We start from the raw sequence: 15471 nt of genomic DNA, 5'->3' as shown, positions 1-15471 counted from the left end.
CCTCTACACTTAGAAATGCTATCAAATGTCACATGTGATCATCACTTCATTACCATTACAGACTCAAAAATTAAACGTCATGTTACATGGAACTCTTCTTTCCTGTTCACAATCGTCAACATCATCTCCACAGCCTGTACAGTGGGTCCAGTTAATCATTTTCACACAGTAACTATGCTGTATAACATTTGTGAAGTTACCCACTAGGTCTTCAAAGTTATGGCATCAATATTGTAAAATCATCACATCGTAAGGAATAGATTTTCTCTCAGGAATATGGCAAGGAAAAACACTTCAAACATAGGGATCTCATGTTTGCCAACCAGAACAAAGATTACTTGTTGGTAAAAACAGATTGTCAGTCTCATAAAATATTTTCAAAGAGCTTCTCTTATTTGGATTCTACCTATTTTGTGTCAATACCTCAATGCAAATCTTTGCTCCAATACATAAGCTAAAATGTTACTCAAGTCAAAGACTGGACATGAGATCCCAAGGTCACCAAGCATCAATCCAGAGAGAGCATTTCCAATCAAAGATAAGAGAAACATTCACTGTCAGGCTTTACAAATCACTCCAAAACACAGTATCTGTAGCCGCATTTTTTTTTTACAGGTCCACCACATTGACACATAGAAGCATCATGGTATCAAATCTGTCAGAAGCTTGCGTAGCAAACACATTACTGCCTTGCCAATCATCGATTGCTGAACACTTTTGCAATTCAAATCCACAAGCTTCCTGTATCCAAACTTCATTTCACTTTTTTACACAAATTTCACCCGACTGACTGAAGAGTAATATGATTTCACAGAGCAGCTCACTAGTATATGGCTGTCTCTTCACCAACAGCATCACAAGTACTTGACATTCTGTATGCTTTGAACTGGGTTAATGGGTCTATTCAAAATGGGATTTGGATCAGCAATGCTACATTTTCAGACAGCAAGCTATAATGCACAAACACTGACACTCCTCAATGTCAATTACCAACCATCTCCAAAACATATTCTAAATTTAAAATTCACCTCAACAGGCATGAAGCATGTCATGTAACAACACTTTCTGGAGTACTATATAAAACACATCATCATTTAGATAACACTATACAGATCATATGACAACACAGTCAAAATTACACGAGCAAAAACATTTTCACTTCATTCCAGAAGCATGACCAGTGATATGTCCCAGATTTAGAATTCCACTCATGCATGAAACCCACACAATGTGTTCTACACACTGTCATCTCATCAAAACTTGAAATCAAAATGTGGAAGGGATACAAACACCATCCAGTCAAATTTCCCCTCAGACACTTCAATTGTGCACGGATGCAGAACACTTTGTCTGGTTGGATTCATATAGTTTATTTAGAAAAATATATATCACTGTTTGAATAACATGGCATTATAATCATGCAATACTGATGCAGCTCGAAGTACCATGCAGTTTATTCTGGTCAAAGAATTCATAAATTTCTCTTGGCACTATGTTAGAAAAGAGCTGAAATTGAAAGAGTATTCCTCACAACACAATGGTTTTCTGTGTTACAGACCAAGTTTATAAACACCTACTTCACTGTTATACTTACCTCTGTGCAATATGGAAAAAAAAACCCAAACAAAACAAAATAAAAAGAGATTCTGCTTCAGTATAGAATGCTTATTATCATCTATATTTTGTGAACTCTCTAGGCTAATGAAAACACTTTAGTAAGCAAGCTAGTCAGTTTCATATCACGAATGGAAGTGGTCATGCATGATACAGAAGTGTCTGTAAAAACTTACTCACAGGCTGCTGAAGATAGATGTTGAAGCTTCACAGAACCCCAATGCAGAAATTCTGATCAATTGCCTAACATCTTTTGCTACAGAAGGCTTGTGGAATTGGACATCAGCAACAGAACACACTATCTAGGGCAAGTTTTTTTTTCTTATTGAAGTTACATCACACATGACTACTCTACAACACACGTGTGAGATGAAATGGTACAATTTCAATATAATTTCAGAGGAATATCACTGGTACATCAATCACCTACATGTATATGTGATTAACACATGATCTGTTACGGCTGACAAGTAAGCAGGTGCTTTATTTCTAATATGTACACAGTGAATACCGTTTGAACATGGATACTTTGGTTCCCTTCAGAAATTTAAACTGTAACCACCTACTGTACCAAACCATTAGAAGTCCCCCCCCCCCCCCCCCCTTCCCATTAGGAGCCATACAAAATGTGACTTGAACAGGAGTGATGGATGGTTGTAATAGGTAGATGCCACCGACACAATGCTGGAATACAATCTAACCAACTATCAATCCTTATGACACTGGGTAGTAAAGAAAAGAAGAAAACCCGAAGACTGAGGTCAGCTCAGTGTGTGTGTGTGTGTGTGTGTGAGTTATTTTTGATTTATCCCTCACCATCCTGACTGCTGTTTGTTGGTACCCCCATAAAACTGTCCGCCTGAACCATCCCCACCTGCCTGGGAGGGGTTTCCAGCGCTACCCCACCCTAGGGCAGCCTGTTGCTGTGCCTGAAAGGCTGTAGCATCTGTCTGCATGGCCTGGTTCCCTGGGGTCTGGCCTGTAACTGCCTGTGGAGTGCCAGTATTTGGCTGCGTCATTCCAGCCTGGGCTTGTAGGGCCGCACCCATGTTACCCCCACCTCCCATCAGAAGGCTGCCTACCATACCAAGCCCGGCTTGATTCAGGGCAGCTGCTAGCACTGCCTGGTTGAGCTGGTTTTGGTTCATGTTACCCCCCTGCCCCATCATTCCAATGGTCTGTCCCATATTACCCCCCTGAGGGTTATTGGGCATCATCTGTCCCTGTCCCTGATTCATGCCACCAAATCCCGCACCCCCATAGCCCCCACCTCCACTATCATTACCACCTCCACCGCCTTGCTTGCTCCTGAAGAAGTCATTCTGGAAACCTCCTCGTCCGCCTTGGTTGAAGCCTATGCACACATAAACAGATTTTTGTTACAATATTTGTCAATATCATGAAAACTTCTAGCTTCTCAAGGAATCACAACTAGAGTATTTCTATTCTTCCAGGTTAGAGCAAACAAGGCATGCATCACACCAACAATTCTGTTTTACTCAATCCCGGCATGTAGGGGAAAAAAATACACAATGTATCTATCAATGAGTTCTGTAATCAACAAATGTAATGAATCAATCATTTTGACAATTTTTCTGTCAATCATAGGTAAATCCTTCTTCATTACTTTGACATTACAAAATGATTTACAGCATAGAAATCAATTTCATTCATCTGCACACGTCTGTATGAAAACAACTGCAAAACTGAAAGTTACCCAGAAATTACTTGGATTTACGACAGTGGATGTACCACAGTAACATACTAAGCTGGCTAAGAAGATTTTGTCTGATATGTGGTACTGTATTAGCATACCTTTGAAGAGCTGGCGAACCAAGTAAGTGGACGAAAAAAAAAAAGACAGCAAACAGACACTGCTAATTACATGTCAAGCCAAATATCTGCTCTATTAGTATGGGAGGATGAAGAATTATCTCATTCTTGTTAGCGATTTCAATTTTTTTTTTCTTAGATGAATGCAAATTTGGGCCTAAAATGAATGTACAGTAACAGTTTTGCTTTATAATCAATCAATGATTACCAATATATGACTGAAATGTTTACTAGGTACCACGAAGATGTTATGTATACAAGTATCTATCCAAAAAGATTTTCACTTTGGCTTTCCGAGAATAAGCCATATCATCCAAACTTCAAAATTCATGCAAAGATATAAGGAGCTGTTAAGTTCAACAAGAAGACCAAACTCTAAGCTCTGCTACAATGTTAAAGGATGGCACAGCGAGAAGACCAAAGAAAAATAGGAAGACAACATACGGGACTGGGCTGGCCTAAGGCCAAGAGAGGTATTGAATGAGGAAAGAGAGGAAGATGGAAAAAGTCTGCTGTGAGGACTTCTAGATGCCCCCCCCCCCCACAGTTTCCTCTACGACTGGAAATGTACGATGTGAAAAGATGTTTAAGGACATAGTAGAGGAATTACAGTGAAACACAAAAACAGACAGACATGCACCCAGTCATTCATGCTGTGTGTTCTTTTTGACAAGGGGGTCAAGGAATCCAAGTATGTCAAGTGTGATCTATAAAAGTCCAGGTATAGTTATTACAATGTAGTACAAGTCTGATGAAAGAGAATATACAGGGGAATCCATTACAATGAGGTTGAGTCTGGCTAATTTACCTCATTACATCTAGCCCCTTATATCTGTATACTTATAACACATCCATAAATATACGCTCTTAACATTCCCTGCTATAATAGGGTTACATGCATAGTATAATGCAATACTGACAAATATTGCTGAAAACTGCATACGCCATATATTTCGCAATTCTAAATTTTTGCGGAATGCGAATTCCCGATGATTTTGCGAGTGGTTAAATTCGGGATCGTGGAGTCATATACTGAACGGAGAAATGTACATGCGTACGTCACATCCACGTCGGGATCAGAGTCAATATTTTCATGTGTCTTTAATTTTGCGAATAGCACGTGACTCGTAAAATTCGCGAAAATAAAAACCTAACGAAATATTTGGCGTATACAGTACATTACCTCCACTCAGCCCTTTACCAAACATCCAAAGTAAGTGAAGGAAGGAGATCAGGAAAGGAAATTATATATTTGGTCAGAAACCAAACTACACACATATCTCCCTACTCACCACCTCCATCGTTTCTGCCACCAAACCCAGGCCTGCCTCCCCGCTGGTTCTGGTTCTGACCAGCCTTGTTCTTGGGGTCTGCATAATTGATCAAAACGCTGTTGCCCTGCAAGATGAACACAGAATTTTCATTTCAAATTTCTGCGGAACAACAGCAAGTAATCAAAGTAACACAGAGCTGTCTATGTCTGTTCATGAGCAGGGAATAATTTTCAAACTCAAATTTGATTAGCAATTTCAGCTGATGAAATATATCTTCAATGATATCCTGTACACTTCTATGTAAGAAAACTGCTACACAAAAGTTAGTTTGTATAGCAGTGGTGTAAAAATGCATAGCAAATTGCGATGCGATACCAGGAAAATTATTCCCTGATGAGCATGTGAGGAAATGAACTTACCATCTGACAAGGTTCATGCCTGAACAGTTCATAAAAATATAATATGAAACAATGTCATTCATCTGATACAAGGCAAAAGTGATAAAGAAAGAAAATGAATGGTACTTACTTGAATGATGTGGTCTTGTCCAATCAGGCTCGCAGCAATTTGTGCATTTTCTAATGTCACAAAGGCAAAGCCCCTGAATTCTTTGGGAATGAATACGTCGGTGACCTCGCCAAGCTTGCTGAAGTACTGATAGAGATCATCCTCTTTTATGTCTGGTGTTAACCGCCCAACAAAGAGTTTCCTCTTCTCAGGGTGCTGTGAAGACAAAAAAGAACATTTAAATATCTCAATATTTTTTATTTTTTTTTATGGAGGTGATAATGGATGTTGAATTTTCTCATTAAACAAAAACAAACTTTGTAAGTTGACTCAACAGCTAATATTGCCTAACGGTTTCCACACTGATATGTCCACCAAATAATGGTTCCTGTAAATTCTAAAAAGGTTTTATCTCCCATTGGCTAGATATATTCCTGTATCACAGTGTCTGCATGACTTCACTGGTAAATATGAATTACTTTCTCAATTGCTTTAGGTTTTTTTTTTTAATCAACTTTTGGTTGAAAAGATAATATTGATGTCATCCACAGGTATCTCGTTTTACTCTGGAAAAAAAAAGAACAATAAAAACTACACACTGACATAAAAATTCACCAAGAGCCACAGCATCGCCAGGCACAGAAACATTAACTGTGCTTATTGGCCCCTAAAGATACCTGATATGTGTACGTAACACACAGAGGGAGAGAAAAGAAAAAGCAGTGAATTCCTTGCTTTTTTTTAAAACTTCACTGGTAATTAAACAAATTAAACAAGACACTGTTTTGACTGTGGTCACAATGGACTCCCATTATAACAAATATGGTCATAACAAAAATCTTGCTCCAAAGAAGAAAACTTCAGAGCCCAAAATTATCACCTATCATTGTCTTTACACCTTCTATTGTTCGCTATAACAAAACTTCACTTTAACAAAACAAAGCTGCTGGATACGATGCTTTGATTTAATGGCAGTCACCTGTACATCATTAACTGCTATGAATCAAGGAAATTACTGCAATCATCTCACAGGAAACCAGCAATCAACAGAAAAATTGCTGCATGTAAATTTGTGGTTACCTGTGAATCAGGAAACTTGACTTCACACCATCTGTGATCAATCTCATGCCTCTTGTTGTTTACTGCATTCTGTGCCTCCAGATCTCTGAACCTGATGAACCCAAAACCTTTGGATTTACCTTTGGGATCTGTCTTCAGCTGTGTCAGGAAATAAAGTAAGCAAAGATCGATGGGTTAAACTTGAAGAGTTAACTGGAAGGGAATCATCTAGGACCCAATAAAGACAGAACATGCAAAGAAAAAAGAAGAAAAAATTTTATTCTAATACTACTAAAACTTTCAAGAATCAGAGGCATAAAATTGAATGACTATTACCTTAAGCCATGGAAACTACTTTAATCGTAGGATGCTGTAGTTTTGATGGCTTAAATGAGAAGACATGAAGTTTCACTGGAATTTCTTCATTCTTGAGAAAGCTTAATACATTCCACCATTTTGGTTTGATGCATCCGACTTTAAACTGCCAAAGTGCAAAATTCTATTAAGATTTGATGTATTTTTCTGCACATATAATTAGGACACACAATGGGACATGGCTCCCTTACCTGTGCCATGACCAGTTCTCCATACTGTGAGAAATATTCTTTCATTCCGTCCACTGTCGTGCCAAAGTCCAGACCCAGGACGATCAAATCTGACGTTCTCTTGTCATCCGTCTTTCTGGTTTTCCCAAGAGGCAACTCTCTCGTGTCATCACCTTTTCTCTTGTTTTCTAATCACAGAAAAAACAGAACATTTCGAACAAAATAAACTGCTTTCTGTGATGTTCACTTGTAAATGCAGGTGCATTTATTTTAGCTCAAGGCTTAGAATAGGGAAATGAAAAGAAAAAGTGCTACAAAGAGTACAATGTCTTATTTTAATGATTTGCATATCAAAAAAAAAAAAAAACCTTTTTGATAAAGAACCATAACTATAATGTCAATATACGAGAGAATGAGATCTAAAACAAAACAAGTAGGGCCTAACGTTATAGACTTATGAAAATCAAACAATCTCTCAAACTACAAACTCGGGCTGTGATGCTGATGTTCCTACCCTAAAAATTACATAAAAACTGACTAGCTTCTCTACATTTAATAGACTCAAGATTAAATGCCAGCCATTTTCTGGAAAATACGAGACCATTATATTTTGCAAACTTGTCATGTTTGTGACAAAAAAAAAACAAACCATCACAAAATAGATTGAACAATACAAAAACCCTTGAAATAGGTTGAACAACCCATGCCATGCCATGTGGTTAAAGTATATTATATGTGGGCCTTGTGCCATGTGTACAGTAGCGTCGCATTGTCATTTGCATTGTTCACTCGTAACGCTAACACTAACATCTACAGTCACGACAGTAGAGTAGGGCCTAACATCACACACAGTTAGGGAGAATTGAAACATTATCGATAATCAATTCTAAGACCCTAATTACACATTTGATTTGTAAGCTAGCCTAGCATTGAAATAGCAACTTCAATCACTCCAACATTTTAATGAGCATTTAGAATTTTAGTACCTTTCGGAAATGTGACAACGTAGAGGTAGTTTTGCCATACACCGTCAGGGGCCATGACTCGGCCGTCAACAACTCTCAAACCTCGCATTGTACCAGATTCAGGATTGCGGTATTTCAGTCCAGTGGCCCCGGGAAACTGGGCGACAATAGTGGAGAGGAGTATGGACGCGCCTTCAGGGCTCAAGGGCTCTGCTGGCAGTTCTATGGTGGCATCTGGATCACTTTCGTCCTCTGTAACTTGGATATACTCAGCCATGTTGCAAATGCAATCCTTCTCTGCAGATCTTGAAGATATTCTTACTGCTAATTCTTACAAAGTATATCGGTATTTGAGTTCAATTCGTCGTGGGAAATTGTTGAATTCACAAATTGGATGTCATCCCTTCACACCACGCCGTCATCGCATGCATAGGTTTATTCTGAGCATGCGCCAACGGGCGTTCGAATAGATGCGTTTTCCAGACCCTTTATTAGCTCGAGGAGTTGCAGGATGCTGCTGGATGCGATTCCAATCAGCCATTTTACAATCGTCCGTAACAGCAGGCCTATACATTTGGAAAAGTAGGTTTACATCTGATCATTTATATCTCGAAAATAATGCCGTCGTCGAAAAAAAGAAGCCTGCATAAATAAAGGGAAAGTACCTTTCACTAATTTTCATTCATTACACCCTACACCATTTCTTCTGCTGAAATACATGCATCTCTCCTTCTTCCTTTTTTTTTTTTACACCCCCTCCTATTAATACACTTTCTTTCCATCACCGGATTATCCCCTTCCTTTAAAGGAAGCGACATTTCTAGTCTTTTCATAAGCTACCTTGTTTTGGTAATAGTATATTTTTTGGAAGATAATGCAAAAAAAAAAAAAAAATGCATATTTTTTTTCCCGAGCTCCCTTAATTTTTGAGCGTTTGACCTGAACTTACACACATGTGATCACTATGGTAAATGTGGGAGTGCAGACCCACTTTTTGTAGTTGTAGAATGGTATGAGGTGTCGTGGTGACAGGTTTTGTTTTTATTAGGTGATCCGAGAATCCTCTCGGATCACCTTCTGTATCTGTACTGATTAGGTGATCCGAGTATCCTCTCGGATCACCTTCTGTATCTGTACGGATTCTTTGTTGGGTGTTCTTCTTCTTCTTCTTCTTCTTTCTTTATTTCTGGACAAAATTTGTGTATCGATTAGCTCAGAAAGTGTTCTTCCTATCAATTTCAAACTTATACCATATATGTATCATGTCCCAAAGACGACGGGTCTAATAAAATCATAGTGATCAGTCGACCGTGACGTCACTATGACGTCATTATATGAAAACACATTCTCAAACATATCTCATCAATGGAATGGAATTTTTCAATGAAATTTACGTCACATATATTTCAAGTTATGCGCATTCTACTCATATTCTCAAAATTCATATTTTCTCTTAAAACGCGCGCGTACGCGCGCGTTAAAATATTTGTATGCTCCAATCGAGCTCAAATTTTTTTTGCACACGTTTCAGACCATTTGGAGCATTTTTCGAAAAATTGAAAAAATCGGACGGACGCGTACGCGCGCGCACATATACGCACGCACAGCTCATATGCAACTGAAATTTCCCGTTTTTTGACGTTTATCGGATGCCTGAAATGTCAAGTAATACTTCTACCAAGTTTCAAGTCAATCCGACTCAATATGACGTCATACGGGCCCGTCAAAGTTGAAATTCCGCGCGCGCGTCAATGGCGATATACAGTGCAACAATGCCAAAAAACCACCAATTTTAATTCCGATATTACTCGTCAGGATGGACGGTGACCCTCCATTTTCTTTTTATATTCTGAAAGCTGATGAGTTGTTCATGTCATTTCATGGGTTGGCGATGCTGAAAAAATGATTAAAAGATATCAAATTTCTTAATAAATTAAAAAAAGTAAATTTTCAAAATGACGTCATCAAGTTTCAAGTTCACTCGAGCGTATCGCACTAATCCTTTGCCAATTTTCACCCAGATTTCAGTATGATGTAGCTTATTAAATACTCTTTCATTAATGCAATAACAACATTTTGATTGCATGACGGCATCACCTCGTAAAAATGGATTAAATGTAATCTTGTCAAATTTGACCAGTTTAAGTGTTATCTCTATGGGAGTGCAGTTTTTCTGGAAATGAAAATTGACATGACTATCTTTATCGAGCACTAGCTCCCTTATGCTTCGGTGAATTTCTCCCAGATTTTAATATGTTGTAGCTGAGACTTTGGGCTATCGGTAATGTGCCCTCTATTTTTCATTTGATGTCGGGATCACGTCCAAAAACTTGGTTGAAATTAAAGCTTATCTTCGATGTATTGAGATATTCCTTTCTTTTTCCAAGTTTCTTTGCAATAACTCAAGAAAAACACGCTCTATCAGCATAATATTTTGCGCATGTTTAGTTCATGTCACGTACATTATTTCATAAGATAACAACTACTTGATCAGACACCATATTGGGTATGTAAATTGGGGTCAAAGGTCATAAATGTTTCATCTTGTATCTTGGTGAATACATGTCCTATCTTTCCCATATTTTGCACACGTGAAGACCATGTTACAGGGATCATTTCATAAAATAACCACATTTTGCTCAGATGCCATCTTGTCTGTGCAAAGTGGGGTCAAAGGTCAAATATGTACTTCTTTTTCTATCTTCGTTATGACGTGTTATCTCTATGGGAGGGAATTTTTTAGATGTGAAAATTGACATGACTCTCTTTATCGAGCACTATCTTACTTATGCTTCGGTGAATTTCTCTCAGATTTTAACATGTTGTAGCTGAGACTTTACACTATCAGGACTCGAATCATTGATTAAAAAAAAAATCGGATCACCTAATTTGTCAGTGTTGACAAATTCCGGTTCTAGTTAGGTGATCCGAGAATCCTCTCGGATCACCTTCTGTATCTGTACTGATTCTTTGTTCTTCTTCTTCTTCTTCTTCTTTATTTCTCCGCAAAAGTTGTGTAGAGACTAGCTCAGAAAGTGCATTGCCTATGAATGTCAAACTTATACCATATGTGTATCATGTCCCAAAGACGACATGTCAAGTAAAATCGTAGTGATCAGTCGACCGTGACGTCACTATGACGTCATTATATGAAAACACATTTTCAATCATATCTCATTAATGGAGTGGAATTTCTCAATGAAATTTACGTCACATAAATTTCAATTCAAGGGAATTCTACCCATATTTTCAGAATTCCTCGCATCGTAAAGACGTGCGCGTACGCGCGCGTTGAAATATTTGTATGCTCCAATCAAGCTCAAATTTTTTTTGCATACGTTTCAGACCATTTGGAGCATTTTTTGAAAAATTGAAAAAATTGGACGGACGCGTACGCGCGCGCACATATACGCACGTACAGCTCATATGCAACAGAAATTTCCCGATTTTTTACATTTATCGGATGTCTGAAAAGTCAAGGAATATTTCTAGCAAGTTTCAAGTCAATCCGACTCAATATGACGTCATACGGGACTGTCAAAGTTGAAATTCCGCGCGCGCGTCAATGGCGATATACAGTACAACAATGCCCAAAAACCGCCAATTTTAAATCCGATTTTACTCGTCAGGATGGACGGTGACCCCCAATTTTCTTTACATATTCTGAAAGCTGATGAGTTGTACATGTCAGTTTATGGGTTGGCGATACTGAAAAAGTGATTCAAAGATATCAAATTTCTTAATAAAGTAAAAAAAGTAAATTTTCAAAATGACGTCATCAATTTTCAAGTTTACTTGGGCGTATCTCACTTATCCTTTGCCAATTTTCACCCAGATTTCAGTATGTTGTAGCTTATTAAATGTTCTTTCATTAATGTAATTACAACATTTTGATTGGATGGCGGCATCACCTCGTAAAAATGGATTAAATGTAATCTTGTCAAATTTGACCAGTTTACGTGTTATCTCTATGGGAGAGCAGTTTTTCTGGCAGTGAAAATTGACATGACTATCTTTTTCGAGCATTAGCTCACTTATGCTTCGGTGAATTTTTCCCAGATTTTAGTATGTTGTAGCTGAGACTTTGGGCTATCGTTAATGTGCCCTCCATTTTTTCATACGAGGCCGGCATCACGTCGAAAAACTTGGTTGAAAATGGCACGTGGCTTCGATGCAGCGTCATTTTGCTTAATACACAGGGCCTATGGAGCATGAAATAGGTCATTGCATAGCGCATCCGACTCGTAATCCTAAGGTCCCTGGTTCGAGCCTCACCCTTGCCAATATTTTTTTTTTCAAACTCTTTTTTTCTTCTTTTTCTTTATTTAGTCTTAATCTCCCTTCCTATTTTTATCTTTTTCTGATTTTTTAATGCTTCTCCTTCAAATTTCTATAAAATAACATAATTTTTTCTTTATTTTTCTTTCTTTCTACTACATTCTGTGCAATAGATGAAGAACAACAATGGTTATCAATCCCATATTTTGCACATGTTTAGTTCATGTCACCTACATTATTTCATAAAATAACAACTTCTTGATCAGACACCATCTTGGGTATGTAAATTAGGGTCAAAGGTCATAAATGTTTCATCCTGTATCTTGGTGAATACATGTCCTATCTTTCCAATATTTTGCACACACAAAGATCACGTTACCAGGATCATTTCACAAAATAACCATTTCTTTCTCAGATGCCATCTTGGCTGTGCAAAGTGGGGTCAATGGTCAAATATACTTTATTCTGTATCTTCGTTATAGTGTATACGGAATATGGTACCAAAGATGGCAAACCCGACTCCCTTTTTTTTAAATGAGAATCCAAACATCACACGGCCAATGTCCATAACCACAGATGAACCTTTACGGTCATGCCTATTGGGATCAGGACTCAAATCATTGACTTTCGAAGAGATCGGATCACCTAATTTGTCAGTGTTGACAAATTCCGAGTCTAGTTAGGTGATCCGAGTATCCTCTCGGATCACCTATTGTATCTGTACGGATTCTTTCTTCTTCTTCTTCTTCTTCTTCTTTATTTCTTTCTCCTCAAATCTTGTGCAGCGGTTAACTCAAAAAGTCCCCCACCTATCACTTTCAAACTTATACCATGTATGTATCATGTCCTAAGGACGACAGATCTAGTGTATCAATGTGATCAGTTGACCGTGACGTCATTATGACGTCATTATCTGAAATCACGTTTACATCAATATCTCATTAATGGAACGGAATTTTTGAATGAAATTAAGATATCAAATAGTTCAAGTCAAGGTCTATTGATATATTTCATAAAATTTGGTCACGTTCATAGTAAACGAGCGCGTACGCGCGCGTTGAAATTTAAACATGCTCTAATCAACCTCAAAATTGTTTTGCACACGTTTCAGGTCATTTACAGCATTTCAAAAAAAATCGACGGACGCGTACGCGCGCGCGCATATACGCACGCACAGCTCATATGCAATAGAAATTTCCCGTTTTATCGCACGGATCGAATGTCTGAAATGTCAAGGAATATTTCTACCAAGTTTCAAGTCGATCCGACTCAATATGACGTCATACGGGCCAATCAAAGTTTAAATTCCGCGCGCGCGTCAATGGCGATATACAGTGCAACTATGCCAAAAAAACCGCCAATTTTAAATCCGATTTTACTCGTCAGGATGGACGGTGACCCCCCATTTTCTTTACATATTTTGAAAGCTGATGAGTTGTACATGTCATTTCATGGGGTGGTAATGCTGACAAAATGATCAAAAGATATCAAATTTCTTAATAAAGTAAAAAAAGTGAATTTTCAAAATGACGTCATCAAATTTCAAGTTTATTCGAGCATATCTCACTAGTCCTTTGTTAATTTTCACCCAGATTTCAGTATATTGTAGCTTATTTAATGTTCTTACAAACAGAAAATTACAAAGTTTTGATTGGATAACGGTATCACCTCGTAAAAATGGATTGAAAGTAATCTTGTCAAATTTGACCAGTTTACGTGTTATCTCTACGGGAGTGCAGTTTTTCTGGAAATGAAAATTGACATGACTATCTTTATTGAGCACTAGCTCACTTACCCTTCGGTAAATTTCTCCCAGATTTTAATATGTTGTAGCTGAGACTTTACGCTACCGTAAGTGTGCCCTTCATTTTTTCATACGCTGTCGGGATCACGTCAAAGATTTTGGTTGAAATTCAAGCTTATCTTCGATGTATTGAGATATTTCTTTCTTTCTGCAACTTTCTTTGCAATAACTCAAGAAAAACGGCCTCTATCACTTCCATATTTTGCACATGTTAAGTTCATGTCACGTAAATTATTTCATAAAACAACAACTACTTGATCAGACACCATCTAGGGTATGTAAATTAGGGTCAAAGGTCATAAGTGTTTCATCCTGTATCTTAATGAATACCTGTACTATATTTCCCATATTTTGCACACGCAAAGACCACGTTACAAGGATCATTTCACAAAATAACTACTTTTTACTCAGATGCCATCTTGTCTGTGCAAATTGAGGTCAAAGGTCATATGTAGTTCTTTTTGTATCTTCGTTATGACGTGTTATCTCTATGGGAGGGAATTTTTTTAAATGTGAAAATTGACATGATTGTCTTTATCGAGCACTAGCTAACTTACCCTTCCCTGAATTTCTCCCAGATTTTAATATGTTGTAGCTGAGACTTTACGCTACCATAACTGTGCCCTTCGTTTTTTCATACGTTGTCGGCATCACGATAAAAAAAACTTGGTCGAAATTAAAGCTTATCTTCTATGTATTGAGATATTTCTTTCTTTCTGCAACTTCCTTTGCAATAACTCAAGAAAAACACGCCCTATCACCCCACATGTTTAGTTCATGTCACGTACATTATTTAATGAGATAACAACTACTAGATCGGACATCTTGGATATGTAAATTAGGGTCAAAGGTCATAAATGTTTCATCTTGTATCTTGGTGAATACCTGTCCTTATATCTTTCCCATATTTTTCACACGTATAGACGATGTCGCGAGAATCATTTCACAAAATAACCACTATTTCATCAGATGCAATCTTGGGAGTGCAAAGGTGGGTCAAAAGTCATATGTACTTGTTGCTGTTTCTTCGTTATAGTGTATGCAGAATTTGGTACCAAACATGGCAGATATGACTCCCTTTGCTAAATGAGAATGCAAATATCACACGGCCAATGTCTCTAAACACAGATGGAACTTGTATGGTCATGCCTATTGCAATCAGGACTCGAATCATTGATAAAAAAAAAATCGGATCACCTTAATTTGTCAGTGATGACAAATTACAATCTCTAGTTAGGTGATCCGAGTATCCTTCGGATCACCTTCTGTATCTGTACGGATTCTTTCTTCTTCTTTCTTTCTTTATTTCTCCGCAAAAGTTGTGCAGAGGTTAGCTCAGAAAGTCCGCTGCCTATCAATTTCAAAATTATACCATGTATGCATCATGTCCCAAAGACGACAAATCTAATGTATCATTGTGATCAGTGGACCGTGACGTCACTATGACGTCATTATATGAAAACACATTCTCAATCATATCTCATTAATGGAATGAAATTTTTCAATGAAATTTACGTCACATATATTTCAAATTATGCGCATTCTACTCATGTTCTCAAAATTCATATTTTCTCTTAAAACGTGCGCGTACG

At 37.7% G+C, this 15471-nt stretch overlaps 1 protein-coding gene across 1 annotated transcript; it reads right to left on the bottom strand.

The window, feature by feature from the left end:
• Positions 1-2216: 2216 nt before the first annotated feature.
• Positions 2217-8222, bottom strand: LOC139712363 (TAR DNA-binding protein 43-like). The gene is made up of 6 exons (XM_071624193.1): positions 7819-8222; positions 6854-7020; positions 6309-6446; positions 5250-5444; positions 4740-4845; positions 2217-2968 (listed from the first exon to the last, which is right to left on the bottom strand). The coding sequence occupies exons 1-6, from the start codon at positions 8072-8074 to the stop codon at positions 2427-2429; spliced, it is 1404 nt and encodes a 467-aa protein (XP_071480294.1). The 5' UTR covers positions 8075-8222; the 3' UTR covers positions 2217-2426.
• Positions 8223-15471: the final 7249 nt, after the last annotated feature.

This window comes from Diadema antillarum, unplaced genomic scaffold (genome assembly GCF_040938485.1).
Source record: "Diadema antillarum isolate AM-2024a unplaced genomic scaffold, OU_Dant_1.0 seq00001794_RagTag, whole genome shotgun sequence".
Taxonomy (NCBI): domain Eukaryota; kingdom Metazoa; phylum Echinodermata; class Echinoidea; order Diadematoida; family Diadematidae; genus Diadema; species Diadema antillarum.
Note: the sequence above shows the minus strand (reverse complement) of the source record. Positions and strands in the feature narration are given on the sequence as shown.